At 53.8% G+C, this 27,338-nt stretch overlaps 1 protein-coding gene across 1 annotated transcript in view; it reads right to left on the minus strand.

Moving 5' to 3' along the window:
* SDK2 (sidekick cell adhesion molecule 2) overlaps window positions 1-27,338 on the minus strand; it is a 309,965-nt gene that overhangs the window by 42,894 nt on the left and 239,733 nt on the right. Inside the window, exons 19-34 of the mRNA XM_023211918.2 lie at window positions 21,549-21,744; window positions 21,273-21,371; window positions 20,640-20,831; window positions 18,775-18,896; window positions 17,950-18,059; window positions 17,667-17,817; window positions 14,726-14,963; window positions 13,780-13,895; window positions 12,947-13,136; window positions 10,840-10,938; window positions 9,670-9,864; window positions 7,310-7,511; window positions 5,919-6,022; window positions 5,318-5,388; window positions 3,364-3,499; window positions 412-468 (exon numbers count right to left, since the gene is read on the minus strand). Of these exons, the coding sequence (XP_023067686.1) occupies window positions 412-468; window positions 3,364-3,499; window positions 5,318-5,388; window positions 5,919-6,022; window positions 7,310-7,511; window positions 9,670-9,864; window positions 10,840-10,938; window positions 12,947-13,136; window positions 13,780-13,895; window positions 14,726-14,963; window positions 17,667-17,817; window positions 17,950-18,059; window positions 18,775-18,896; window positions 20,640-20,831; window positions 21,273-21,371; window positions 21,549-21,744 (2,278 nt within the window). The remainder of the gene's footprint in view (window positions 1-411; window positions 469-3,363; window positions 3,500-5,317; window positions 5,389-5,918; window positions 6,023-7,309; window positions 7,512-9,669; window positions 9,865-10,839; window positions 10,939-12,946; window positions 13,137-13,779; window positions 13,896-14,725; window positions 14,964-17,666; window positions 17,818-17,949; window positions 18,060-18,774; window positions 18,897-20,639; window positions 20,832-21,272; window positions 21,372-21,548; window positions 21,745-27,338) is intronic.

Genomic DNA, 27,338 nt, shown 5'->3' on the forward strand with positions numbered 1-27,338 from the left:
AAAAAAAAAAAAAAAAAAAAAAAAAAAAAGACCCAGTTGGGCCGAGAAGTGCCTTCAATAGGACTAGATGGGGCAGCAGCCACGTGGACACCTGCCCACCTACCCAGCGGCATCCAACAGCTCCTGCTGCGGCCCTGCTGTCACTGTCCCTTGACCCAGCGGAGCATAGGGTTACAGACTTCCCTTTTCCAGCCCACACCCGACAGAGAGCAGGCGTGAAGGAGACTTTCCCTGGCATCGGCCTACTTTTCCACGTGTTTAGGGTTATCACTTGTGTTCAGGGTAGTCCCGTTCCTTAAGCCCCTGGGGTGGGCACACTTCCTCATCTGTGATCAGGTCACTCGAGGCCCCACTCCCAGTCCCCGTGGGAGGCCTGGGCCCGCAATGAAGCCGCCATGCAAGGAGACTTACTGTCCAGCTCGTACTGGGTGAGGCTGGGCCGGCTCAGGTTCCGCATGGAGTACATGGCTATGGGGTGGGGGTGCCGGGGCAGGGCGCAGAGGGAGACAGCAGACAGAGGAGGTTAGTGCCCACACATCCCCACCCACAAAGAAACCCCGGCCAGGCGGGGCTGACAATGTGAACAGCCAGAAAGAGTGTTTCCAGATTTCCAGTGCTGAGTTACGGGCCAGGATAACAGTGCAGTGGTAGCAGGGGAAGGTGGAGGCTCCCCGGACAGTCTGCCTCCACCCTGGTGTGCCCTGGCCCAAGGTGACATGAGCCCCTTGTAGCCCAGCATCTCTAGGGACATCTCTGGGGGACCCTCTCACCCCCAACTGTCTTCCTTCTTTCAGGGCAGAGTTCCTGGAAACCAGCATGAAATACTGGAGTTGTTAATTTCCTCATATGAACCACAAACAATTTTACTACTAGGAAATATGACTGTATTATACACAGGCAATATAAAATCACAACCACAAGCACATGTGGGCAAAAAAAAAAAAAAAAAGAGAAAAGAAAAAATATCCACCAAAAAGGCATGCTGTCAGATCAGCTACTTCAGTTTTTCTATTAATATTTCTTTGCTACATGCTCAATCATTTTGTTGCCTGCTAACTCACTAGAAGACAGGCACAAAAGGCTTGGGAGAACCAAGGGAGGAAATGTGAAAATGAAGAGGCTGAGCTGGGCACAGTGGCTCATGCCTGTAATCTCAGCACTTTGGGAAGCCAAGGTGGGTGGATCACCTGAGGTCAGGAGTTCGAGACCGGCCTGGCCAACATGGTGAAACCTGGTCTCTACTAAAAATATAAAGATTAGCCAGGCATAGTGGTGCACTCCTGTAGTTCCAGCTACTTGGGAGGCTGGGGCAGGAGAATCGCTTGAACCTGGGAGGCAGAGGTTGCAGTGAGTCGAGATCATACCACTGTACTCTAGCCTAGGCAACAGAGCAAGACTCTTGTCTCTAAAAAAAAAAAAAAAAAATTGCTGGGCACAGGGACTCATGCCTGTAATCCCAGCACTTCGGAAGGTGGATCACCTGAGGTCAGGAGTTTGAGACCAACCTGGCTAACATGGTGAAACCCCGTTTCTACTAAAACTACAAAAAAATCAGCTGGGCGTGGTAGTATGTGCCTTTAATCCTAGCTACTCAGGAGGCCTAAGGCAGGAGAATCACTTGAACCCGGGAGATGGAGGTTACAGTGAGCTGAGATTGTGCTATTGCACTCCAATGTAGGCAACAAGAGTGAAACTCTGTCTCAAAAAAAAAAAGAAGAGGCTCTTAAACTGCCCCCTTCTCCTGCTAGTCTGTTGGGGTGAGTGCCCCACATCCACCTGAGTACCCAATCCTCTGGGGTACCCCTGCCTGCTGCTCTCTTCTCCTACGCATCAGTCATGGAGTCCCAGGTAGGTGGATAGAAGATATTTAGGGAAGGAGGCTCTTTATACAAATCTCTAGTAGTCTGAGTCCAAATGTTAGGTGAACACAAGCACTTCAGACCCAAACAAGCCAAAGGTGTATATGAACATCGGCTCTGAGCCACTGGGAAAACCTCAGTTTTTTCTTTCATTATGTACCAAGGTGTTCTAATTATTGTTGCTACCTGCTGTGCTGTAAAATATTTTATTGGTTGCACCACTTTGCAGCATTTTGTCTAAAGCTCTTAACTGTCGTAAACGCACCTAACTGTCTGCCAATGTGGAATACTAAATAATTATTATGTGAGTGACTGATTTACTTTGAAAAACCAAAAACAGGCCAGGCATGGTGGCTCGCACCTATAATCCCAGCACTTTGGGAGGCCAAAGTGGGCAGGTCACTTAAGGTCAGGAGTTCAAGACCAGCCTGGCCAACATGGTGAAACCCTATCTGTACTAAAAAAAAAAAAAAAAAAAAAATTAGCTGAGCATGGTGGTGCATGCCTGTAATCCCAGCTACTTGGGAGGCTGAGGCACAAGAATCACTTGAACCCAGGAAGTGGAGGTTGCAGTGAGCTGAGATTGCACCACTATACTCCAGCCTGGGCAAATCATCTTAAAAAAAAAAAAAAATACACACACACACACAAAAAACACCACCAAAAAACCTGGAGCCCTGGAGCATCTGCGCTCATCATGTATCATCTCCCAGACTGGCCTTGGTCCACCCCGAGCCTGTGCCTTGGTTCCAACCACGTGCTCTTGCTATGTGACTGCAACAGTCTCTAGCTGGGCGCCTGTCTCTGGCTCCCCATCCTCCCACCATGGCTAAGCCATCATCCTGATGCCACCAAAGTGGCTCCTAACACAAAAGTCCAAACACATCTTTCCCTTGCTGTGATCTGGGCATCGGCCCTCCCTGACATTTCCACCTGACCTCCCTGCTTTCTTTCCTTCACTCCAGGGGGCAGGCTGGGTCCCCAGGACAGGCAGGGCAGTGACTTCCCCCAGGAAAAAGAGGGGGCCAGGACTACTGCTTTTGGGGTGTGACCAGGTGACACTTTTGGTCCCTCAAGGGCAGGGTGCTCCTTCCCATGTGCCAGGCTGTCCCCATTTCTTTGTCCCGGTTAACTTGGCATCATCCTTCTGTGTTAGCACCAGTGCTGGTGCCAGGTAAGCCTTGCCTGGCCCTGGCTTTAGGCCCTCTTAGAATGTTTCCTTCCCAGCTCGCCTGGCTCCTCCTCCAGCCTGCAACTCCAAGAGGGCCGGGACCTTGCCTGTCTTGATCATTGGTGTGCGCCAGAGTGTCTCGGGGCCCATAGAAGGTGCTCAGTAAATATCAGTAAATGAATGAATGGGATGGGAAGAAGGAGAGGCACAGACGGGGGAGGGAGGCAGGGTTTCAGGTTAGAGTGGTTCCAGGAAGCTGAGAGCTCCAGAGCGGGAAGGTGAGGGTGACCACCCCCGTCCCACCCATTCCCCCGGCTCCCAAGTGTCACTCACAGGTAAGCTCGGCCCACGTGGCGCCTGGGTTGTTGATGCCTCGAAGTGTGAAGCCCCTCAGTCCTTCATAGCGCAGCTCCCGGTATCGGATCCGGAAGCCCAGGAGGATGCCATTGATCTTGTCCTCTGCAGGCGGCTGCAGGGAAGGGAACAGGGGATGGGGAGGGGACCTGGACCACCGCCTACCCCGCCCCGCGCTCTCTCATCATGCCTCCTGCAGCCACAGAGCAGGGACTGTGTTTTAACCAGGAAAATAAATCAAGATAATATTGAGCATTTTAAATTTACAAAGTACTTCTGATGAAGCTATTTCATCCCTGCAGCATTCCCTGGAAGGAAGGAAAGGCAGGAATCCGTAATCGCCTTTTACCCAAGCAGGAAACTGAGGCTCAGAGATGTAAAGGAACTTTCCCAAGATCACACAGCATCATTGGGCCTAGAGCACACAGCTGTTTTCCTAGAGCCGCTCCTTTTTCAGCTCCTTTGTCTTCAAGGGCTGCCTTCACCCAATTACCAGCCTTCCCAGGCCTGCTGGTCCCTGCCTGGATAATACTTCCTGGTGTTTCCTGCAAGCTGAGCTCTCTCCTACTCTTAGTACATGCAAGGGTGAGTGCGCCCCTCACCCCTTCATCAAGTTCTCCTTTGCTTCCTCTCCTGTCTACAGCGTAGCTGCAGAACAGGCTTCGGGAGAAGGTGGAAACTACTTCTTAATGATACTGCTTATAAAGAACGGGCTGACCAGCCTGGCCAACATGGTGAAACCCCGTCTCTACTAAAAATATAAAAATTAGCTGGGTATGGTGGCACGTGCCTGTAGTCCTGCTTGGAAGGCTGAGGAAAAAGCATCGCGTGAAGCTGGGAGGCGGAGCTTGCAGTGAGCCAAGATTGGGCCACTGTACTCCAGCCTGGGCGACAAAGCAAGACTCTGTCTCAAAACAAAACAAAAACCCCCCAAAACCAAAAACCTGCTGAAACAACTCAGCCTTTATTAGCTCCTTAATGGCTTCCCCGGCTGCTGCGGGCACCTCCCTGCCCCCTCCGCCACGTTGCTCCAGCCTCGTCCTGGTCACAGGTGCACTAAGTCATGTTCTCTAAGGGAGCGTCCTCTCCTTGAGGCTGTGTGTCTCAGGCTGTGGCGGGGGGAGCCTCCTGGCTTTGTCTTCAGGGCTTTCCCTTTGTGGGGTGGCAGATGGCTGAAGGGGAGTGCCCGCCCCTTTGATCTGGAGAAGTGGTGACAGGAGTTCAGTGCTTTGAACTTTTAGTAGAGACGCGGTTTTGCCAGGAGTCCCTCTCATGTGGGTGACCTGCTGAGCCAAGGCTGGACTTCAGAGGGCACAGGAGGGCCCCGCGGGGCAGGACCCCTGAGCAGCCTGGTCGCTGAGGTTGGCCTAGTCTTCCCCAGGCCATGGCAGAGCAGGCAGTGCCCAGTGAAGAGTGGGCATCTGGAAGGGGTATGGACGAAGGGGGGCATTTCCTCTCTTGCACAGTGATGGTGACGGGCATAGGTCTCTATAAGGAATCCCTTCACCGACCAGTGGGGCTTCATGGAGACTCTGGGGCCCCTGACAGCACCAAGCACTTTTCAGTCCAAGGACTCAGCAGGCCTGAGGCTAATACACCTGGCCCTGCCACTCACGGGTTGTGTGACCTGGGGCCATTCGGGTCCCCTCCCTGACTCTCAGTGGTCGTCTGCAGAAGGGGATGACAGCATCTGCCTGATGTGACTATCTGGAGAGTGTAATGAGGTGTGTTGTGTGAGTGTGTATGTGTGGGCATGCGGTAGATAGACTGTTCTGTCGCATGCACTATGCCTGGATTTCTCATGGCTTCCCAGGTGCTCTGGGGGCAGAGAACCTGGGGGCTCCATGCAGCCCTGGTAGGGACTGCTGGCTTTCCAGTCCCAGAGCAGAGCTCGTCTGGGTCTTCATGGAGCTTCCTGCCTGCTGGGCCGTACCTGCCATCGGATTAGCACGGAGGTGGTGGTGTGGGGCGTCACTGAGAGGATGGTGGGTGCTTCATCGGGGGCTGTGGAGAGAAGCAGACAGGTGGGTTCTGGGGGCCACAGCTTCAAGCCCCCCAGGAACTCACTGGGGCCAGATTCTGCTAATACGGGACTAGGGGCAGGTCCAGCTTGCACCGCCCTCCATGCCTGCCAGCCCGACTTCTGCAGAACAAAGGGCTGGTGTAAAGGGGAGGGAGGCAGGGGCTGTGAACTGACCCAGCCCAAACCCAAGGGTCCCAGAGCCCCCTCCACTCTGCCCCTCGGAGCCACAGGCCGCTTCTGCTGCTGCTGGAAACTCCCGCCCCACTCACCGGCCACTTGTGGGACACGAGGAAGGAACGCGCCACAGGCCAGGCTGGGCCTGGGAGCCTGAGCCCTTGGCAAAGGTGTCTCTGGTCCAAGCCTCCCTGAGACCTTACCCCGGGAGCTGAAGGGCCCGGTGGATCCCACGCCCTTCTCATCTTTGGAGGCCCCTCCCCCCGGAAGAGAATGCCCCGTGCCCGGGAGGTAGCCAGTGGGCTGAGAGAGAGACTGCTGGGGAAGAGGTACTGACCGGCCTGCAGGGTGGTCAGCGACTCCGACTCCTCGCTGAACTCGCTGTCGCCAATGTCATTGGTCGCCTTCACTCGGAACTTGTAGGACGTGAAGGGCTTCAGCCTGTGGGGGGAAGTCGGGGCCAATGAGCCAAGGTGCTCCTTAAAGGCCTCGCCCCCAGGCCCTCACCAGGGAGTCTCCGTGATCTGCCCCTGCTCGGGAAAGTGGTGGGGTGCCAGCCCACTACACAGAGGGCACACTGAAGCTCAGAAAGGAGCTTTGCTACAAAGAGGACAAACTGGGACCTGGCCCCAGGAGTCCCAAGCACCTAGACCAGGCCCTCCAGACCATGCCAGCTTGACGTGCCTTTAGCCCCAGTTGGAAGCCATAGGTTCCCGGGAAGAAAATGCCTGAGGCTTCTCCACCTCAGAGAACCACGCAGCCACAAAAGCATCAATACCTCCACTCGGAACAAACTCCTCCCCTGCCCCACAAACTGCCATCTCTTTCTTTTTTTTGTTTGAGATGGAGTCTTTTTTTTTTGTTGTTGTTGTTGAGACAGAGTCTCGCTCTGTCGCCCAGGCTGGAGCGCAGTGGTGCGATCTCGGCTCACAGCAACCTCCGCCTCCCGAGTTCAAGAGATTCTTGTGCCTCAGCCTCCTGAGTAGCTGGGATTACAGGCACGTGCCACCACACCCAGCTAAGTTTTCTATTTTGGTAGAGACAGGGTTTCACCATGTTGGCCAGGCTGGTTTCAAACTCCTGACCTCAAGTGATCCTCCCGCCTCAGCCTCCCGAAGTGCTGGGATTCTAGGCGTGAGCTACTGTGCCCAGCCTCTCTTTCAAATGCAGTAAATTAGGGAAGAACTGAGGTTCTCAAGAGTGAAGCAGTACTTCCTCTCTATAAGCCTTACTTCCTCTCAGAGTAAACGTCTCTCTTTTAGATTTATGGGGGGTAGGAGAGGTGGGGAAGAGAGTGTTGCTCAAAATTCCCAGTCACATCAACTGGAATATAAAAAATAGAACCCACTCAGAATTAAATTGAAGCTAGAATTTCGGAGTGACACTCCACTCCCCTATTAAAGCTGGAGAGGAAGATGCCACCCGGCTGGAAGAATCACTAATGAAGGATGACAGGCACTTCGCTAAAGGGGGACTTCTAGGCTTCAGAAATAGATCATTAAGAGGCAACCTAACAGGGTTCTGGAGAGAACAGAGTGAAGGAGAGCAGGATAGAGCTAATTCGGGAGGGTGAGAGTGGACGCGGAGGCCACCTGGGTGGTGCATGCTAGCAGGAGAGCTGGGGCAGGCTGGAGGTGTTTTCAGAAGGCCCCCTACCCAGTGGAGGAGCGCCGCTGGTCCTGGCAGGGAGAGGGGAGGCGGGGATGCCGGCGTGGACCCGGGCCTCACCTGTCCACAATGAAGCTGGAGGCGTTGTGGCTCACGGAGGCCGAGTGCAGTGTCCACCTGCCGCTGGGCAGCTCGCGGGTCTGGATGGTGTAGTAGCGCACAGGGGAGAGCCCGTCGCTCCCCGGCTCCCAGGACAGCAGCACGCTGCGTGCTCTCACATCCTCCTGCTGCACCACCGGCCTGCTGGGGGGCTGCGGGCGGTCTGGAGGTGGCAGAGGGGGAGGAGCAGGTGAGTGGGCCAGGCCACAGTGGAGGGGGCTGGACTTTCTCGAGGGAGGAAAGGAGGTGATCTGGGCTCAGGCCCGGCGTCCCTTTCCCAGCCCAATTCTGTGCACGCAGGATCCCTGCAAGTTCTCACACCTGGGTACAGCCAGCACCTCTCTCCGGGTCAGAGGCCCACCCTCAGCCTCCTAAGCAAGGACTGACGGTGAGGAGGGACAAACACCCACCCAGTTCCTTCGCTCCTGCCTGAAACGAGGCCGAGCCCGGCCCTGCGCTGCCCCCGATTGAGCAGGATGAGGCAGTTTCCCTATGAGGGATGAGGGATGCTGCTTCATTCCAGGCCCGAGCTTGGCTTCCTTCTCTCCCCAGCCTCACTGCCCCGCCCCTCCTGCAGAGCTTTTCAAACCTCAGCAGTACTGGAATTCCGAACAGTGCCTCTGTGGTGGGGGCTTCCTGTGCACTGCAGGATGCTCAGCAGCGTCCCTGGCCTCCACCTGCTTGATGCCAGGAGCACTCCCACACCGTGACAACCAAAATGTCTCCAGACATGTCCAATGTCCCCTGGGGCCAAAGTAGTCCCCAGTTGAGAAGCACTATACAAATTGATTTTCCTGAGTACATTTTCTTCTTCCTTCCCTCCCTGCTTCCTTCCTTTCTTCCCTCCTTCTCTCTCTTTTCTTCCTTTCCTTTCCTTTCCTCCCTTCCTTCTCCCTCCTTCCCCTCTTCCCTCCCTTCTTTCTCCCTTCCTTTCTTCTTTCCCCCTCCGCTCCCCTTCCCTTCCCTCCGCTCCCCTTCCCTCCCTTCCCCTCCCATCTTTCCCTCTTCCTTCCCTTCCCTTCCCCTTTCCCTCCTTCCTTTTTCTTTCTTTATTTAAAACACAGACAGGGTCTGTATCTGTTGCCCAGGCTGGAGTGCAGTGGCACGATCTGCAGCCTCACTGCAGCCTCAAACTCCTTGATCCAAGCAATCCTTTTACCTCGGCCTCTTGAATGGCTGGGACTACAGACGTACACTACCACACCTGGCTAATATTTCTTTTTTTTTGAGATGGAGTCTCACTCTGTAGCCCAGGCTGGAGTGCAGCGGCGTGATCTTGGCTCACTGCAACCTCCACCTCCCAGGTTCAAGTGATTCTCTTGCCTCAGCCTCCCAAGTAGCTGGGGTTACCGACGTGCGCCACCACGCCCAGCAAATTTTTGTATTTTTAGTAGGGACAAGGTTTCACCATGTTGGCCAGGCTGGTCTTGAACTCCCGACCTCAGGTGATCCACCTGTCTCGGCCTCCCAAAGTGCTGGGATTACAGGTGTGAGCCACCATGCCTGGCCTATGGTTAATATTTCTATGTTCTGTAGAGATGGGGTTTCACTATGTGGTCCAGGTTGAGAGGATTTTCTAATGTCCCTTTTAGGCCAGTCAGGTCCAAGGCTTGCTATTGGGGAGCCCAAGGTCAGGCAAGGTGCCAGCTCAGGGCAGCAGTGCAGTGGCAGCCGGAGCTCCAGGCTGTAGCACTGATCCCGTGCCCATCTGTCTTGACAAGGTCAGGGCTGCGAGTGGGGAGGGGAGAGGGAAGAGGGAAGATGGTCACTAACCCTCCCTTAACTAATTAATTAATTAAATTAGACAGAGTCTTGTTCTGTCACCCAGGCTGGAATGCAGTGGTGCGATCTTGGCTCACTGCAATCTCCGTCTCCGGGGTTCAAGTGATTCTCATGTCTCAGCTTCCTGAGTACCTGGGATTACAGGTGTGCGCCACCACGCCTGGCTAATTTTTGTATTTTTAGTCGAGATGAGGTTTTGCCATGTCAGCCAGGCAGGTCTCAAACTCCTGACCTCAAGTGATCCACCTGCCTCAGCCTCCCCAAGTGCTGGGATCACAGGCATGAGCCACTGAGCCTGGCCACACACTTTCCCTTTAGGAAACCAGACCAGAGCAGGGTCCTTGGGAGTGAACTTGCAGTCCATCTCTGGGAGTCTACTAGACCCCTCACTGACTTTGACTTCAGAGATTGGAGCCCACCTTCCATTCTCACCCAGGGCACTGCAGCTCATACCAGCCATCCACTAGGAGCAGCTCAGAGCACTGGCTGGCACTCCTCAGCTGCCCCCCAGGCCTCCCCTGGCCCCTGTGGGCAGTCACCTCTTTTCTCGGTGGTCACCACCAAGGCCTCGGCAGCATCTCCCCAGCCCTTGCGGGTCTGGGCCGTGATGCGGAACAGGTAGACAGACTCTGGCTTGAGACCCGTAGCTGTGTACTGCCGAGCGCTGGGTGCCAGCACCTCCACGGTGGCGGTGTTGGCCGTGGTGGTGTTGAGCCGGTGTGTGATCTGGTAAGCTGTGGGAAGGAAGCACATGGCTATTACGGCAAGCAAGGCAAGCTGCCCCTAGGGCCCCGGGAACGGTTGTTCCGTCCAAAGCCACAGCTGTGTCTGCATATGGCCACCTTGCTGTGGTCACTTTGGCTGTGGTCTGTCTGCCTGAGGCCTCTGGGTCACTCTCCGGTCTTCAGCTGCCACCTGGGGAGGGTGGACTCTGGGTGGCATGGAGAGGCACTCTATACACAGTGTCTGTGACCCCCGTAACAGCCCCAAGTGAAGAAACTGAGGCCCGGGGAGGTCAGATCACCTGCTGGTAAGTGACAGAGCTGGAATCCCAGCCCAGGTCTTTCTGGGCTAACGCATTTGCCCTTCCTGCCTCCACTCTGTCTTGGGGATGTGGCATTGCTCTCGGGCAGGTGGTGCGTGAGGTCGAGACTGAGACCCCGGAATAGGTGCAGGTAGTCCAAGTCCCCATTTTAAAGGTGAGGGGACTGAGGCTGCAGAGGGGAGTAGACTTGCTCAAGTTCACACAGCTGCCGACCGGAACCCTGCGTGGGTGTGTTGGGGGAACCCGGGGTGTGTGTGTTGGGGGAACCCTGAAGGTGAGATGAAGCTTCCCATCTGTAGCCTCCCTCCCCTGAGCCTTGGGACTCTTTTCCAGCTGTGTTGAGCCGGCCAGCGTGCCCTCACTTGGCCATGCTAAGGAACAGCGTCCGCGGTTTACCAGATGGCTGGCAGGCTGGGGGCCTGGGGACATTTGGGGACGCAAAGCCAACCCATGACTCTTAGGGGACTTGGACTCTGATCTTGCCCTCCAGAAGATAATCTGACACCCTGGAACTTCTAACAGGACTAACACTCAGATCCCATTGGAGAGGGGATGTGGGGGATCCCTGGACCTGCTCTCCCTCTAGCCAGTAACGAAGTGGCCTCCTCTACAGCTCACGCCTCCTCCTTCCTGCAGCCGGGGCACAGGAAGGGCAAAGGCTTACCAAGAATGATGCCATTGGGGGCAGCAGGGGGCTGCCAGATCAGCCGCACAGACGTGGTCCGCACCTCTGGGAACAGGATGCCCATGGGTGGTCCTGGGACTGGAGGGGGCAAAGGAGAAGAGGCCAACCGATGAGGCTGCCGCTCAGCTGGGGATGAGCCCAGCTTGGGCAGAGCAGCCTGGTGGGGTGGAGGGGGACGGGGCCGCCCAGCTCAGTGAATTTCTGTGGAGTGCTGCCCTGTGCCTGACACTGTGTTAGGAGCCAGGGGCAAGAACATGGAACCAAGGGGGCTTTCTGCCCTCAAAATAGGCGTCTTTTGGCGGGGACTCGAGCTCCAGCCTCCTCTGCTCATTGTATACATGTCCCAGAACCGGGTTACCCTCAGAGCTGGGCGCGTGGGCTCTGGATGGATGTGTCTGTGCTTCAGAAGGTCCTGTTCTGACTTCCTTCCCCCCATGGGGTGAAGTGTCCGTGGGGTAATGGGAAATGGACACCCCCAGCCTGCACCACTCCTCTCTCTAGACCTTGCTCTGGAATCCTGGGACCCTGTAATTCCCTGCCTGGAGAACCCTAAACATGCTTCCAGGGGCTGCATGGACCTGGTCCCCACATCCACCCTCCTGAGGGTCGGCTATGCACCCCTGCCTCCAGGGAGGGCCAGGGGGTAGCTATTTTGCAGGTGTAGAGATGAAGATTGAATGGAGTGGCTCAAAGGAGAGGGTGAGGAGAGAACGGGGCAGGGGATGGGGGAGGGTAGCTGGGGAGGGGACACTCTTCCTGTGTTGCCGCATTCCAGCACAGAATGACAACATGTCTTAGATTTCCAAACTTTTTTTTTGAGACTGAGTCTCGCTCTGTCGCCCAGGCTGGAGTGCGGTGGCGTGATCTCGGCTCACTGCAACCACTGCCTCCCAGGTTCAAGTGATTCTCCTGCCTCAGCCTCCCAGTAGCTGGAACTACAGGCGTGTGCCACCATAGCTGGCTACTTTTTGTATTTTTTGTAGAGACGGGGTTTTACCATGTTGGCCAGGCTGGTCTCGAACTCCTGACCTCGAGTGGTCTGCCTGCCTTGGCTGCCTAAAGTGCTAGGATTACAGGCGTGAGTCACCACGCCCAGCCTGAGATTTCTAAACTTGAACCTGGCCTTCCAGATCATTATAAGGGTATATCTGTCAAGGCAGGAGGATAGAACATATTTAATTTAACAGTTCATTAGCTTGATGAATAATGTTAGCATATGCAAACATATGGTATTTGGGCTTCCTTCTGCACTCTGGTCTGGCTCCTGCAAATGTCTGTGGGGGGCAGTAGGTGGGGGTGTGTGTGGGGAGATGGGAGGGGGCAAGGGATGCATTGGTCAGTTTCTGATGGGGAGTTTTGCTACAGGGATGAATGCCTGCAGCCCGCTGGTGACATTCTTTTGCAAACAGGACCAGGAGGTTCGTGTGTCCAGGAAAAATGCTTTCATTTTCACAGACCTTTACTCAAAGTGAACCTGCTCTAGTTGAAAAACAAAGTAAAACTGGCTGGGCGCAGTAGCTCATACCTATAATTCCAGCACGTTGAGAGGCTGAGGCGGGTGGATTGCCTGAGGTCAGGAGTTCAAGACCAGCCTGGCCAACATGGTGAAACCCCAGCTCTACTAAAAATACAATAATTAACTGGGCGTGGTGGCCATCGCCTGTAATCCCAGCTGCTCAGGAGGCTGAGGCAAGGGATTGGTTGGAACCTGGGAGGCGAAGGTTGTAGTGGACCAAGATCGCACCACTGCACTCCAGCCTGGGTGACACAGTGATACTCTACCAAAAAAAAAAAAAAAGTAAATTGAAACTGGGGCAAGTCCCTACTCCGTACACTTGTTTTGCAGAGAGACCAAGAGACTAAATCAGATGTCAAACGGCCTCCGCATTGTCCTCAGGGATACACAGGCTGTAATTAGCACCCGCTGCATTGGGGCTGGTGGCTCCGAGTGACCCATCCCTACAGGAGGCCTGAGGCCACGGCTCCCCGTGGGGCAGAGCCTGACCCCAGAAGGGCAAGGCCAGATGGGCAGGAGGAAGGGCGGCCCCTCCCAGTCTTCCCCAAGCTCGCTGGGATTTGGACTCACCGTCGTCCAGCGTCCGCTCCAGGATGGGAGGGTGGCTGGGGCTGCCATCCCCAATGCGTGTGAAGGCCAGCACCTGGACCTCATAGAGCACATATTTGCCTAAGCCGGTGAGCTGGGCACTGCGAGACGAGTTGCCTTCCACCAGCCAGAATCGGGGCTGGGCGTCCGAGTCCTTCTCCTTATATATCACCTGTCAGGGCCCAGCACAGGGTGAGGGCCTCGGGCCTGCGTCTCACCCATCCACCCTTTTCATGAGTCTCCTCCCCAGGAAGGGGGTGGGTAGACCTGGGCTCCTTGGAGTGACTTGGCCCCCAGGGTCGGGGGTAATTGCAAAGCCAGTATACCCGGAGGGCTGAGGACACAAAGACGGACTCAGTCATAGAGCAAGAAGGCTCCTGAGAGGGCATGCAGGTGGGAAGTAGACACGGGGCGTGACTTATGCAAGGTCACAGAGCTAGCGGCTCTGTGTCACACATCTCCCATCTTCCAGACCAGGCCTGGACCATGTGACTAGGCACAGCTTTAAAAGGGATTCTAAAAGATAATGAAAATCAAAACTGGGTCCCTCAGAGTCGAGTGAGGCTGGGGGCATCCAGCATGGCCTCCCAGGAGAGGAGGAGCAGCCCGAGGACCTGGGTTCTCTCTGGGTGCCTCCCCACCCACAAGGGATGACTTGTGGTTGCCATGGTGACCATTGGCTAGGACACCAGGCAGATCCCCTGTATCCACTTTAGGAGGCAGACACCCAGAGGGCGATAAGAACATGGCTCCTTGGATGGAGACGCTGGAGGGGCCAGTGTAGGGACCCCACCTCTTGGGATCCTGGGACTCACCTTATAGCCCAGCACAAGCCCGTTGCGATCAGCTTCGGGGACCTCGCTCCAGCGCACCAGCATGCTGCTGGAGGTGGTGGCCAGTACAGACACGTTGGTGGGGCCAGAAGAGGGGACTGTGGGTGAAAGGGAGTGGAGAGAAGGCACTCAGGACCCAACATTGATCGTGCAAGGGACATGGACCAGGACAGGGGGCCAAGGGAGGGGCCAGTTCGATGTTGCCTCTCTATGGAAGAAACGTGGCATACATGGTCCCCAAACTGCAAACGATCCCACCAAGACGGCCTTTGGTTTTGGAATGCTGCAGACGCTGTTTCCGGTTTCAGATGAGCCTCCCCACAGGAGTCTCTGCTCAGGTTAGGATTAGATGAGCTTGCATTTCCTGCTAGCACAGCAGAGAGGGTTGGCAGAGGGACCAGGGTGGCCCAGGAGAGCTGTCTGTCATTTAAAGGGTGCCAGGAAAAAGCCACAGAGCAGTGAACCACGTGTGGATGGATGAGGGTTGCCTGAATGCTGGGCTCACATTCTGTGGGTCACCCCTGGGCAGGCCCCCAGGAGCTTCCAGTAGTGATTCTGGAATGTTCTGAGAGCTAACCCTTTCCCCGATCCCTCCACTGTGGTCTTTCAGGCACCACTGGGTTTCAGGGTTAAAGCTGAGTGCAGGGGAGTGGGCAGTATGAATGGTGGAGCCTACTTAGCTGTCCTCCAGAGGCAGGGACACCCCGGTCCCCCTTGGGAATATGGGAATAGCAGGCACAGTTGCAGGGAAGTGGCAGGTGCTGGGAGATGTGGCAACATCATTGTGACGTTGAACATAAGCAGAGGAAATGAGCTCAGGCTGTGTTTGAACAACAGCTTCAGCCTGGCACGCCCTTGGATGGCCCTGAGGGCACAGAGACCAAGGAGGGGAGAGGCAGCAGGGTGGCTGGGTGTGAGGGGTCGGTACCTGACTCCCGGGTCCTGCCCACCACCGTCTGGCTCCAGGGCCCGCTCCCGATGGCATTGAAGGCCTGGACCTGGACGCGGTACTCCGTCCACTCCTCCAAGTCCTCAATGGTGTACTCCCGCTCCACGCGGTCCTGCACCACGTGGCTCAGTGTCTTGCCGTGCCCATCTGACCGGCTGTACTTGATCTTGTAGCCCACGGACTCAGGGTTCCCATTGTATTCCATCTCCGGGAGAGGCTGCAGTGGGGCAGGGGCAGCAAAGATGCTATGAGCCAGGCCCCCCACTGCGCAGGGAAGAACTGCCCTGGTACCCTCTCCTCCAGGGAGCCTTCAGGGCTATCCATCCCACTGTCACCCAGTCAGTGTCCACATGAGGCTCTCTCACCCGAGTGTGGCTTAGGTTGTGTGACTGTTTCTGATGGGCTCTTATCTTCCTGCAGGGAGGATAGAGAAGCCGCATCCTTTACTTGGGTGCATGTGACAAATCTATTACCCTGCCAAGGGAGCCAGGAGCCACAAAGGCCGTCTGTCCGACATGCTGATAGCACCGCCACCTTTTGCTCTGCTGTCTCTGCTGCTTACCTCTGTCACTCAGGCTGCCGGCACACACTTAATTGCCTATCACACCTGGTCTCAGCTCATGCCTGCCTTTGGAGGAGTGAGCATGGGCAGAGAGCAGGATGAATGGGGTACCTGCTGGTCAGGAAGTCCTTCTGTCCAGCAAACTTCAGTCTCTCCTGCTGCATTTTCAGCCTCCTTTTTTGCTTTTCCCTTTCTCTCTTTTTTTTTTTTTTTAAGACAGGATCTGGCTCTGTCTCTCAGGCTGGAGTGCCATGGTGCCATCTCAGCTCACTGCAACCTCTACCTCCTGGGCTCAAGCGATCCTCTTGCCTCAGCCTCCTGAGTAGCTGGGACTATAGGCATGTGTCACCATGCCTGCTAAGTTTTGTAGAGACAAGGTTTTGCCATGTTGCCAAGGTTGGTCTCAAACTCCTGAACTCAAGCCATTTGCTCGCCTCGGCCTCCCAAAGTGCTGGGATTACAAGCCACTACACCCAACCGGTCTCCTGCTTCTTGTTTGAGTCTCACAGAAAATAAAAGTCAGGTTTCTTTGTTGGGCCTTAGGACTATGCTGATGAGGCTGTGGTCACCAGCTTAAGGTTGTGTGGATGACCACGGGCAGCGCTGGTGAGAGTGGAGGTGTGCACACAGGGAGGGGAGCCCAGGGCCCGGCCTCCACTCCTCAGAAGGGCACAGAGCTGGGGTGCGGGCATCTCCAGCCCTCACCTCCCCAAATTCTGCTTCCCCAGGGGCTCTGGAGGGCCCTTGGTCCACAAGCTCACCCCAGGCTGACCCACTTTACCCCACTCCTCACCTTCGGCCCCAACCTCCCCTGCTTACTACACGCTTCCTTCCTCCTGCAGACACTTAGTGAAGCCGACCAAAGACCATTAAGATAGGAATTGATGGGCTTGAGAGCCGGGGATGGGGCTTACGTGCACATTCCTTTACCTGCTGAGAAAAGGTAATGGCCCACGCACTATTAAGCACGGGCCTGAGAGGTGCCTAGGGCTCTGTGCCACGCGGCAACTGCCTTCCTATTCCCCCATGCAGTCCCTGCCCTCCGCATCAGACTCTAACCTTTTAGTAGCTATAAACCTTAAAGTGAGACTCAGGAAGGAAGCAGGGAGCCAGTCTGGGGTGGGGATGACTGGGAGCAAAGGGGCAGGAGGTGGGCATGGTCACACTGTGCACAGGGCAGTGAGCTGGGCTGAGACAGCTCTGCAGCTCTGCTCAGGTGCCAGCCACTCTGGGAAGGGAACTGCAATTAATAACTAATATTTATCGAGGACTGACGGTGCCAAGTGCTTTCATGGCTGTTAGCATCAAGCTGTATGCACGCGGGAACGGCAGTAATGACTTCACAGTGTGGTGTGTTTGCCAGTTGTGTTTTGCACCATGAGTAAGATCTTACATGGAAACAAAGGGTTTGTGTGGTCAGACGGGCCTGGGGAAGCGGGGTCAAGAGGGCTCCTGCTATGCTAGTGTTCCCGGATTCTCTGCGGAGCTGTGGTATGCACTGCTGTTCCCCACATTTATTTGTGTAAGAATTCTTGTTTGCTCCAAGCGCCTCCTGGGATTGCAGCTCTGTGGGAAGCGTGCTGGGAAACGATGTTCCAGAGGGCCTGGCGGGGAGAAATGGCCTCTCCTGTTCTCCAGAGGATGAGACGGCAGTGTGCCCAATGGTTAGAGCTGTGGACTTGCGGGTACAGATTCCCTGGGTTGGGACCTCAGCCCTGCTGTTCATGAAAGCACGTGGGAGGATGTGGGAGGCCTGGGGCAAGTTATCTGACCTCTCTTCTGCCCCAGTTTCCTCATCTGCAAAATGGGGACCAGGATCACTCTGCTGTCACAGGCTTGTTGTCAGAATAGCGCCTGGTAGGAGAGGAAGCCTCGGCATGTTACTATCACTACCTCGTGCAGGATGGCCCAGGGTCATGACCCTCCACACATAGCCCTGATCTGGGGCACACTCTCTGAATGCCACAGTGGCACCTGAATCCCAGACTCGCCGCTTGGAGCTGTGTGGCTTTGGGCAAGTTCTTAACCTCTCTGAGCCTCAGTCTTCTTAGCTGTAAATTGAGATGATCATGTGTCCTTTGTCAGATTACTGGGAGAATCAAATGGGATGAAAATTTTAAAATGCTTGCCACTTGGCGATGCTCAGTAAACAGTATCTTTTAGCTCCTTCCTCTCATTGGCGGGGGGGTATTTGTTCATTTGGCTAAGATGTTGATTATCAGGCATCTCACCAGGTGAGTAAAGAAAAGAGAAAGAGAAGAGAAAGGAGCCACAGGAATTCCAGTGCTCACCTTCTGGGAGGCAATGACCGGAAGTTCACGGAGAGGTCCCACCCCCACCCCCCAGATGGAGCCTTACCATCCAGCGCAGCCACAGGCTGGTCTCACTGGCCGTGCGCAGAGACACGTTGGCTGGGGCCATGTCAGGGGGTGCCTGCAGGGTCTGGATCTTTCTAGAAGGCTGACTGGGGGGGCTGGTGCCCACGATGTTCACCTGGCGCATGCGGAAGCTGGGGCGGTGAGAGATGAGAAAGATGGTAAGGGCTGGACCCCAGCTCTCAACCCTGTCCTGGTCTGGGCCACGGCCCCCACCCACCCCCAGTCCTGGGGCTGCTGCCCTCTCCCCGGGCCGGTCTTGTTACCTGTAGTAGGTGAAGGGGTTGAGGTCGGGCACCTCCATGGAGCGGGCATCGGGCTCGTTGGAGAGCTGGTGGATCAGCAACCACTCCTCTCCCTCCCCGACCACGCCTACCTGGAAAAGGGCGAGACCTTAGGCCTGTCTAGACTATAGGGTTCACACAGGGTGCTCTAAGCTCCGGTACAAGCCCTGCCAGGGAAGAACTTGGTTCAGATCCCAGGGCTCATCTGGAGGGCACCAAATGGGGCTACCATCTTTCCAGGCCCCTAAACACGACTGCAAGTGTGACTCAGCCCTCCTGCCTTAGAATCTCTCAGGATGCTTGTGATCAACATATTCCTGGGCCCGCCAGAATCCTTGGAGCACTGCCCAGGAATCTGTGCTTTTAATAAGCAGCCCAGGTGATTCTCCTAAACATCCCGGGGCACTTCCAGAGACCCAGGCTGCCCCTCAAACCAGCTAAATCAGAATCAGAGTTTCTGTGGGTGGGATGCAGGTGTTGGCACTTCTGAACGCTCCCTTGATGATTCCAGGCTACAGCCAAGGCAGGTATTTTTATATTCCAGCACCTGGGTATTTTTCTAGGCACCCCCCCCCGCCGCCGCCAGACCCAGGAGGGGACTATAATGTGTGTGTTTTTCCATGTACACAGGTGAGGGGCAGGGGGAGCTGGAGACAATATTGGGAAGTGTGACCATTTGGGGTATAATTGGCCATTGAGAGTTGCATGTGAAATTTCACACAGGCTGAAACACACATAAGATTTTTGCACTCAAGAGCAAGGGGCGCTCTGGCGGGGGCTGCGGCCCAGGGCCCAGGCCTGCCCTACCTGGGCTTCCACCAGCCAGCGGGAGATGGAGGTTTTCCCGTCGTAGCCTGGCCTGAACTGCAAGGTCACGGAGCGGGGGCCGATGTTGGAAATGCCCAGGTTGGTGGGGGGCCCTGGGAGTTCTGGAAAAGGAGAACAGGGTGGGGAAGGAGATCCGGCGAGAATAGCCCTCCATGTCGAACGCGACTTTTGGGCATGGAGAGGCCTGTGTGTCACACTTTTCCTGGAAATGTCCGAGGAGAAGCACAGCCACGGCCTCACTCCACCCACAATCTTCGTTCCCACATCTTACGGAGAACCATGTTCATGCCAGGAGGCTGGGACAGAATTGGGGGCCAAGGGAGATCTCCCAGGGCTGAGAGGAGGCTCAGGGCCAGGAAACGGGCTGGAATGCCCCCTTCTTCCTGGGCAGTTCTGGATGTGAGTGAGGTGCTCGTAAGGAAGCTGAAAGCAGCATTCAAACCAAGCCGGGTGAGAAAGAAACCAAACAGGACCAATCCTCCCTGCATCCGCACAGATCTCCGGCCCTCCTAAGCCTGATGACAGCTCAGGAAGGTGACAGGATGGATGGGGACAGGGGAAGCTTATTTTCCGGCCAGGAACCCTGGGGATCTTGGAGCTCAGGAAGAACAGAAAGAGCAGATTCTGGAGTCAGAATGAGTTTAAATCTAACTCCACTAGTTACAGGCTGTGTGTCTTTGCACAAGTTATCCACCTCTCTGTGCCTCCATGTCCTCCTTGGTAACGAAGATGGTAATAACAACACCTCCCTCAGGGTTGTTGTGAGGATTAAATGAGTCAATGTGTGCAAAGCTCCTAACACCATGCCCCGTGAGTGCTACATACGTATTTGCCAGCATGGCTGTATTTATCACTGGGGCGGCGTGAGGGAGGTGGTTGGCCGAGGCTCAGGCAGCCCAGTCACCTACACAGCAGGTGGAGGGATGCTGGCAGGTCACACAAGCACTGCCTGACTGATCTGGATGGGAACACATGGTTATCCAGTCCAACTTCCCATATATACAGATGGGGAAACTGAGGCACACAGGGGACCCGGAACTTGCTCAAGGTTGTAGGGCTTGGCAGAAGCAGAGCTGAGAGTGGACCTGGGCTTGCTCTCTATGCCAGGCCTAGGAGTATTCCCACCGTGCTCTGCCACCTCCCAACCAACACTTCCACATGCTGGAAACCAAAGTGGACTCTGGGTGGCAGTGGGGCTTTTTCCCCTGAATCACAGATACCATTGCTTGGTGTGGAATCTTGTGAGAAATGGGTGAAGGGAGGAACTGGTGGGGAAATGAGACAAGGTAGGGGGCCTCTGCTTTTCTGAGAGCTGTGGGAAGACGCAGCAGGGGGCCAGAGGAGCCCCTGTCCAGAGACCTGGGATCCCGGGGATTTGGACTGTTCTGAGAGGACCCGGACCCACACAGCACAGGGGAAGGGGAGAGCCCGTGGGAAGAATGCTGGTATTCCTGAAAGACAAGGGGCCTCTTTTTTTTTTTTTTTTTTTTGAGACATGATCTGGCCCTGTCACCCAGGCTGGAGTGTGGTGGTATGATCTCGGCTCACTGCAACCTCCATCTCCTGGGTTCAAATGATTCTCCATCCTCAGCCTCCCAATTCACTGGGATTACAAGCATGCATCACCACACCTGGCTAATTTTTGTATTTTTAGTAGAGACAGGGTTTCACCACCTTGGCCAGGCTGGTCTCAAACTCCTGACCTCAAGTGATCCACCTGCCTCGGCCTCTCAAGGTGCTGGGATTACAGGCGTGAGCCACCACGCCCAGCCAATAAGGGGTCTCTGGAATGGGATGCTGCTCAGGAGAATTCCAAGAGTCCTGCACTGAGAGTGGGCACTTACCTGGGGGCACCCCAGAGGAGATGGTGGAGGCGGACACTTGGCCCTGGCCCTTCGAGGTCATGGCGGCCACCTCGATGGTGTAGGTGGTGAGCGCGGTAAGGCCCGTGACACGGTACTCCAGGGTCACGTTGGGCAGGTAGTGGGTCACACGGGTGTTGGTTCGGTTGTACTCCTCCCAGGAGATCCGGTACCCTGGGGAGAGCCCCCGTGTTGGCATGAGCTTGGCTGTGATCACGAGTTGGCCTGACCCACTTCTCCCTTCTCCACTAGGCTGGCAATTAGATCCACATTGGGAGCAATGGGGCCAAGGGAGGTGGGAGCTGCTGGTGTCATGCCCTGGGTCTCAGGTGTAGCCTCAGTGGGATGCCAGCACTTCAGGGAATTGCAAGGGACGTAATGAGTCATCATGGCAGCCACTGAGATCTGTGGCTGAAGGTGTGGGGCTGGAGACTCTGCGATGCGTAATCCAGTGCAGGTGCCGAGAGCCTCTTGTGATGGTTTCTAAGAAAGCGTGGGTTGGCTTCAAGGGTTTGGGTGAAAAGTAGCTCGAAGGCTACTTTTCAGGGGATGGACCAGCTCTGACCTTTCCCAGCCCTGTCCTACCCTCTGGTTCAAAAACACTGCGGTGCCTACCTGTGAGGATGCCATTTTTCTCTCCCGGCTCTTGCCAGCTGACCTTCAGCGACGTGTCCAGGATCTCACTGAAGCTCAGGTGTCCCACGGGCCCAGGCACTGCACCCCAAAAGGACCCCCACCCCCAAGGCCAGTTAGAGCTAGAAAGAGACCATCATCTGTGAGACAGCCTACGGTAATATGGGGGTACCTCAGCCTGGGGATGCTGCCCTTCTGCCTGGGGCACCCAGCCTGGCCTTGGGTGGGGCAGAGAGAGCAGGGCTGGGGGGTGCCTACCATCCTCATGGGTGCGCACCAGCTGCGGGGTGCTGCGTGGCCCATCCCCGGGGGTGGTGAAACACAGCACTGAGGTGAAGTACTCGGTGAACTTCTTCAGGCCAGACACGAAGCCCACGTGGATGCTGTCTTGAAAGTTAGGCCGGGCGGTCACCATGGTAACCTCCTCTTCCTGCTCTGGCTCCCAGGCAATCAGCTGCAGAGAGGCCAGCAAGTCACACAGGGCAGCAGGAAGGTTCCAGAGGAGGCCAAGCCCTCTCCCACAGGCTGGGCCAATCAACAGATGGTGTCCAAGGACTGGAGTCCCTGTGGTGTCTCCTCGGAGGGAAGGGACAGGCAGTGCAGGGAAACCACGGGGCACTGGAGTTCACTTTGGGACACTTCTCCACTTCTTGAGCCACTGACTTTATGCAAAGCACCGTGCTGGGTACTTCCCAGGAGTCGCCTCTCACTCAATTCTCACAGAGACCAAGAGGGTGGCATTTCACCAGGAACAGCTGCATAATTTGCAGGCTCAGTGCAAAATGAAAATTTTGCCCGTTGTTCAAAAATGACTACGAATTTTAAGATGATAACAGCAGAGCATTTAACTAAGTGTGGGGTCTTTTCAAACATGGGGCCCTGGACGACTGCACAGGTGGCATATCCACGAGGCTGGCCCTATATTCCTTTTGTGAGATGGGGTCTCACTGTGCTGTCCAGGCTGGAGTACAGTGGCATGATCACAGCTCACTGCAGGCTCAACCTCCTGGGCTTAAGAAATCCTCTCACCTCAGCCTCCCAAAGTGCTGGGATTATAGGCATTAGCCACGATGCCCAGTCCAGACCCGTATTTTATTTTATTTTATTTATTTATTTATTTATTGATTTGAGACAGAGTCTTCTTTCTTTGTCACCCAGGCTGGAGTGCAATGGCATGATCTAGGCTCACTGCAACCTCTGCCTCCTGGGTTCAAGCAATTCTCCTGTCTCAGCCTCCTGAGTAGATGGGATTACAGACACGCACCACCATGTCCAGCTAATTTTTGTATTTTTAGTAGAGACGGGGTTTCACCATGTTGGCCAGGCTGGTCTCAAACTCCCACCCTCAAGTGATCCACCTGCCTTGGCCTCCCAAAGTGCTGGGATTACAGGCATGAGCCACTGTGCCCAGCCCAACCCTGTATTTTACAGATGAGGAAACTGAGGCTCAAAGAGGCTCACACAGGTGGGGGAAGCTGGTTCTGGGATTCCAAGCCCTGAGCTCCATGTGAGCTGGGGCAGCTTCGTCTTTGGAGTTCTCCAAGGGTACTTCCTACAAAGCTGGGAACTTCAGTTTGTGGGTAACCATTATCCTCTTACACTCCTTCTAAGTTGGGATTTCCATCTTAAATATCAAGCAGAGGTGGGGCATCAGCAAGAAAGTCCTATGTGGAAATCCCTCAAGTTCTTGCTAATCTCTCCTCTGCAGATTGTACCCGGCCCCCGCCCCCTCCCGCTTCTCTCGCCTCCTGCTCTCACCTCACGCTCCCGTTTCTGGGCCCTTCATCTGTCTCCAATAATGACAGCTGGTTTCAGAGATTTCCTCATTTATTTGAAGTTGATTAAATAGCAATTAATGGTGAAAAGCAACACTTGATGAGTTTTAATAAGCACGGGTATTTATAGATATAAAACAATACCACGCCAATGTCTCCCGATTAACTCATGCCTATAACAATGCTTAATCTTCTCCTTTTCATGGCCGTGTATTTATAAAGGATGTTTTGAAATTTAATTGGTATTGTGAAAAGATAGCCTATAGCAAGTTAATTAGACACTAATTAGACCCTCAAAATACTAAACAGAAATACTAAGTGGCATTTAATAAGTATGTTAAATATCCTCCGTATTTCGATTATCTTGTTTCATAGCAATTATGTTGCCGAACTTCTTTTGAGTAGATTAAGAAACAAGTTTAATGTTTTAATTTAATTAATGTAAATTCAAATTAATTATGCTGTTAGAATTAATTGTGTGGTGTGTTCCCTAGCAAGTATAAAATCTGGGTAAATATTATTTTATTGGGCTTAGGCCAGTTATAATCTCTACCATTTTTTTTAAATAAAGGAAAAGGGGTGTCTTTACAGGTGCCTTAAAACAGTATCACTGGCCCTTACCCACAAAAATGACCCAGAGGAAGCACACAGGGTAATGGAAGTGTGGTTTGTGGAGTCACGCTGTTGACTTCATTTTCCTACAGCTTGATGCCTGGATCCAAGATGGCGGCAGGGCCATGGGTTCCTGTGGTTGTTTCAAAATATTTACTCTGGGCCGGGCATGGTGGCTAACACCTGTAATCCCAGCACTTTGGGAGGCTGAGGCAGGTGGATCACGAGGTCAGGAGATCGAGACCATCCTGGCTAACACGGTGAAACCCTGTCTCTACTAAAAACTACAAAAAAATTAGCTGGGTGTGGTGTTGTGCGCCTGTAGTCCCAGCTACTCGGGAGGCTGAGGCAGAAGAATGACGTGAACCCGGGAGGTGGAGCTTGCAGTGAGCTGAGATCACACCATTGTTCTCCAGCCTGGGCGAGAGAGCGAGACTGTCTAAAAAAAAAAAAAAAAAAAAAAATTTACTCTGGGATGTGAGCCACTTGTCCTTCTCCAGCTGCATGTGAAAAGGAGGCAGCTTGGGGATAGGAGGCCTCCCCACCCCAGGTCCAGGGATAGAGAGAGAGAAAAATTGCCTTTTGGGTCCTTCATTGCCCTAAAGAGGTTGGGCTCTGGGCAGCTGTGGGATGGAACCTTCGTGCTCAGCTCCACACACAACAGGGCTTCCGCCTGTTGAACTCTTACTATGTGCCTGGCCTTATTTAATCATCACAATGAGGAGCAGATGGAAATCATTGTCCTAGGCTGTTACAGAAAAGGAAACTGAGGTTCAGGAAGGTTAAGGAGCTGGCACGTGGACCTACTAAGAGCTGGCTCGATTTGTGGACTCTGGGACCTTTCATGATGACTTCTGTCTCTCAAAGGTACACAGAGATGTTGAGATGAGTGTTCTTTAGGACGTCTCTGTGCCTTCTCCTTGTTAGTCAGTTTCAGTGTTGATTTACCCTACTAGATCTTTAGTCTCAGGTTCTAAGCAGACGGGGCTCCCCTGAGAAGGCTTGGGTGGGTTCTGGGGAATGAGCGGTACACCTGGGTTCCTGGGACATGCCATTCCCCCTTAGAGAGCAGAGGCCCAGGGAGGCAAGTCTTGTAACTGAGCAGCGGTGCTGCTGACGGAGGGTGTGGCAGGAGGGCAGCCTTGCAGCTGGCACACTTGAACCTGAACCCAGCTCTGTGACTGAATGTGGGACTCAGGGAAAGTCGCTTGACCACTCTGAGCCTCAGGCTATTCTAGGGGATAGAAACAGCGGCCTTGCTGGGTTTCAGGGAGGGGCAGGTGAAATGTCTCCTGTCCCTGGTGGAGGCAGTCCTCTACAGGGTTGAGGGTGTGGGATGGTATATATGGCATCTAGCTACTAAAGTTAGAAAATAAAAGTCAGGTTGGGCGCTGTGGCTCACGCCTGTAATCCCAGCACTTTGGGAGGCCAAGGCGGGTGGATCACCTGAGGTCAGGAGTTTGAGACCAGCCTGGCCAACATGGTGAAACCCTGTCTCTACTAATAATACAAAAATTAGCCGGGTGTGGTGGCACATGCCTGTAATCCCAGCTACCTGGGAGGCTGAGGCAGGAGAATTGCTTGAACCTGGGAGGCAGAGGTTGCAGTGAGCCGAGATGGCACCATTGCACTCCAGCCTGGGCGACAGAGTAAGACTCTGCCTCAAAAAAAAAAAAAAAAAAAAAGAGAAATCCTCTCTCTCTGTCTCTCTCCCTCTATCCTTTTGCAGATGCACAGACTTCCAGAAAACAACTTGGAAGGAGATGTAAGAAAGCAACGACAGCGGCCACCTGGAGTGAGGAGGGTTTTGGAGTTGGCCACAGTACAGCCAGGCAGGTGGGAGACTGGGCTGGGCTGGAGGCCTTCCACTATCTGTTCACTATTTTTTACTTTTTTGGTTTTTTGAATCACATATTTTAGGTTTAAGAATTAAAACATTAAGGCCAGGCATGGTGGCTCACGCCTGTAATCCCAGCACTTTGGGAGGCCGAGGTGGGCGGATCACGAGGTCAGGAGATCGAGACCATCCTGGCTAACACAGTGAAACCCCATCTCTACTAAAATTACAAAAAATTAGATGGGTGTGGTGGTGGGCGCCTGTAGTCCCAGCTACTCGGGAGGCTGAGGCAGGAGAATGGCGTGAACCCGGGAGGCGGAGCTTGCAGTGAGCCAAGATTGCACCCCTGTACTCCAGCCTGGGCGACAGAGCAAGGTTCCATCTCAAAAAAAAAAAAAAAAAAAAATTAAAACATTAAAAAATAAATTGAATGACGGGTATTTGGCAATAGTAGCAAAATTATTTACACATTTTCCCTTTGACTCAACAATCTCATTTTTGGTCCAAAGTTATACTGTGAAAACAAAAGAAGAAGCCGGGTGCGGTGGCTCATGCCTATAATCCCAGCACTTTGGAAGGCCGAGGTGGGTGGATCGCCTGAGGTCAGGAGTTTGAGGCCAGCCTGGCCAACAGGGTGAAACCCCTGTCTCTACTAAAAATGCAAAAACTTAGCCAGGCGTGATGGTGGGTGCCTGTAATCCTAGCTACTTGGGAGGCTGAGGCAGGAGAATTGCTTGAACATGGGAGGTGGAGGTTGCAGTGAGCTGAGATCACGCAACTATATTCCAGCCTGGGCAACAAGAGTGAAACTCCATCTCAGAAAAAAAAAAAAAGATATATGCATAAAGTCATTCACTGCAGAAAGGGTAGTTATAGTAAAAGACTAGAAACAACCAAAACGTCATCGCTCGGGGGCTGCTTGATTAAACTGTGGGAGATCCATACGGTAGCAGAGAATACAGGTGTCAAAAGGAACAAGGGATGTCTCTCTATACTTTTATGGAGTGACCTCCAAAATATATTCTAAATAATGATCATAATAAAGGGACTGGGCGCAGTAGCTCACACCTGTAATCCCAGCACTTTGGGAGGCCGAGGTGAGCGAATCACGAGGTCAGGAGTTCGAGACCATCCTGGCTAACATGTGAAACTCTGTCTCTACTAAAAATACAAAAATTAGCCGGGTGTGGTGGCGGGTGCCTGTAATCTCAGCTACTCTGGAGGCCGAGGCAGGAGAATTGCTTGAAATTGGAAGGCAGAGGTTGCAGTAAGCCAAGATTGCACTACTGCACTCCAGCCTGGGCAAAAGAACAAAACTCCATCTCAAAAAAAAAAAAAAAGAAAAAACTATCTATCTATCTATCTATCTATGCTCTTCCCTATCTATCTATCTATCCATCCATCTATCCATCCATCCATCCATCTATATCTATATATAGATAGATCAATCGATCGAGAATGTGGAAAGTACATTGCTACTTATCTGAGAAGGAGAGCACACACATTTATGTAGGCATGAACAGCAAATCCTTGATATTCATGTGGGATTAGTTCCAGGACCCCCTACAGATACCAAAACCCACAGCTGCTCAAGTCCCTGATATAAAATGGTGTAGTATTTGCATGTAACCTACACACCTCCTCTTATATACCTTAAATCACCTTTAGATTATTGTAATATCTAACACAATGTAAATGCTATGTAAATAGTTGTTACAGTGTATTGTTTGGGGGGAATAATGACAAAAAAGTCTGTACATGTTTAGTATAGGTGCAATCTTTTTCTGAATATTTTCAGAACCATACAAGATTGGCTGAATCCAC

This window comes from Piliocolobus tephrosceles, chromosome 16 (genome assembly GCF_002776525.5).
Source record: "Piliocolobus tephrosceles isolate RC106 chromosome 16, ASM277652v3, whole genome shotgun sequence".
Taxonomy (NCBI): Eukaryota; Metazoa; Chordata; class Mammalia; order Primates; family Cercopithecidae; genus Piliocolobus; species Piliocolobus tephrosceles.